Source organism: Amblyraja radiata, chromosome 4, assembly GCF_010909765.2.
Source record: "Amblyraja radiata isolate CabotCenter1 chromosome 4, sAmbRad1.1.pri, whole genome shotgun sequence".
Classification (NCBI taxonomy): domain Eukaryota; kingdom Metazoa; phylum Chordata; class Chondrichthyes; order Rajiformes; family Rajidae; genus Amblyraja; species Amblyraja radiata.
In genome coordinates, this window is record NC_045959.1 from 64,315,546 (window position 1) to 64,317,435 (window position 1,890).

General features: G+C 61.6%; 1 protein-coding gene across 1 annotated transcript; it reads right to left on the reverse strand.

Moving 5' to 3' along the window:
* Positions 1 to 263: 263 nt before the first annotated feature.
* On the reverse strand, positions 264 to 1,536 carry LOC116972214 (zinc finger protein 239-like). The gene has a single exon (XM_033019652.1). It carries the CDS (start codon positions 1,443 to 1,445, stop codon positions 723 to 725), a length of 723 nt encoding a protein of 240 aa, XP_032875543.1. The 5' UTR covers positions 1,446 to 1,536; the 3' UTR covers positions 264 to 722.
* Between the last annotated feature and the right edge of the window lie 354 nt (positions 1,537 to 1,890).

Genomic DNA, 1,890 nt, shown 5'->3' on the forward strand with positions numbered 1-1,890 from the left:
TTTGGAGTATTACATACAGTTATGGTCACTCCATTACAGGGCTGATGTGGAGGCTTTGGGGAAGGTGCAGAGATGGTTTACCAGAATGGTTTAAAAACAAGGAACTGCAGACGGTGGTTTACAAAAAAGGACACAAAATGCTGGAGTAACTTAGCGGGACAGGCAGCATCTCTGGAGAGAAGGAGTGGGTGACGTATTGGGTCTAGACTGAAGAAGGGTCTGGACCCCAAATGTTACGCATTCCTTCCAGCATTTTGTGTCGACCTAAACAGTGCCTATCTACGTGGCAGTGTGCCAGCACGCTGGAGGAGCGGGCAAAGGCCTTGCCACAGAGCGGGCAGGTGAAGTGGCACTGGCAGGTGTTTACTCGCCGGTGGTCAAGGCAGGTGAAGCCCTCACCACAGGACGGGCAGGGGAAGGAACGCTCACCGCTGTGGGTACGCCAGTGCTGCCACAGGCTGGACATGGGGGTGAAACCCTTGCCACACTCAGTGCACACTAAGGGTCTCTCTCCGGTGTGTAACCGCTGTTGCTCCCGCAGCCCCAGTGCACTCTTGTAGCACTTGCCGCACTGGGCATAGCCGCTCGCTGGCATGGGCTCACCGGTGCTGCCGCAATTCTCGCGAGCTGTCAAACGCTTCACCACAGTATGGGCAGTTGTAGGGCTGGCCACTGATGTGCACATGCTGGTGAGACAGGGCATGGGAGGCCTTGGCAAAGCGCTACCCACACACCGGGCTGGGGATGGGACGGTTGCTGGCGTGTACCCGCTGGTGGGACAGCAGGGTGTAGGTGCGGGTGAAGCCCTTGCCGCACTGGGTGCAGGTGAAGGGGCGCTCGCCAGTGTGGGTGCGTTGGTGCTCCAGCAGCCTGGAGGAGCGGGTGAAGCCCTTGCCGCACTGGACGCAGGTGAAGGGGTGCTTGCCGGTGTGGGTGTGCTGGTGCTCCAGCAACCTGTTGGAGTGGGTGAAGCCCTTGCCGCACTGGGCGCAGGTGTAGGAGGGCTCGCCAGTGTGGGTGCGCTGGTGAGCCAGCAGGTTGTTAGAGCGTGTGAATCCCTTGCCGCAGTCGCTGCAGGTGTAGGTCCGCTCCCCGGTGTGCAGGCGCCTGTGCACCTTCAACTGCGTGGACGACTTGAAGCCTTTGCCACAGTCGGAGCAGGTGAAGGGCCGCTCACTGCTGTGCACCCGCTGGTGCTCCTGCAGACCCGATGACTGGGCAAAGCTCTTTCCGCAGGTGGAGCAGCCATAGGGCTTCTTGCCCGTGTGTACTCGCCGGTGGATCTTCAGGTGATTCGCCATCTTGAAGCTCTTGCCGCACTCTGAGCAGTCAAAGGGACGTTCCCCCGTGTGCACCCGCAGGTGGATCTCCAGCTCGCTCGGGTACTGCCAGGCCTTGCCACACACGTCGCACACATAACGCTTCTCCTTGTTGTGTCCCGTCATGTGGTCCTCAACCGAAGCTCAGCCCCTCGAAGCTCAGCCCGCACACCGAGCAGGTGGGGGGGGGGGGCACCCTCTCCGCCCTCAATGGCTCAATTCCCATCTCCCCATCCACAGCAACGGCTCCTAAACCCTACAGGAGGGGAACACAGGTCAACCAGCTGGCAAACAGGACACGCGTGAGTGGGGGGGGGGGGGGGGGGGGGGGGAGTTGGGAACATCCGGGATCCGCGTCGAGCCGTTGTGACGTCAGTCGCACACACGCACGACCGTCGGCCATACGTCACCGCCAGAACGAGGACCATAGGCGCTGCACAGCGGCCTTCAACCGACAGAGGCACTGCCACGTGGCCTCTCACCGCCAGGGGGTGCTACAGTCGGAGGACCAGAGGCGCTGCACCGCGGCCTCCCGCTGCCATGAGGGCGCAGAACTGGGAGGTCAAGATGC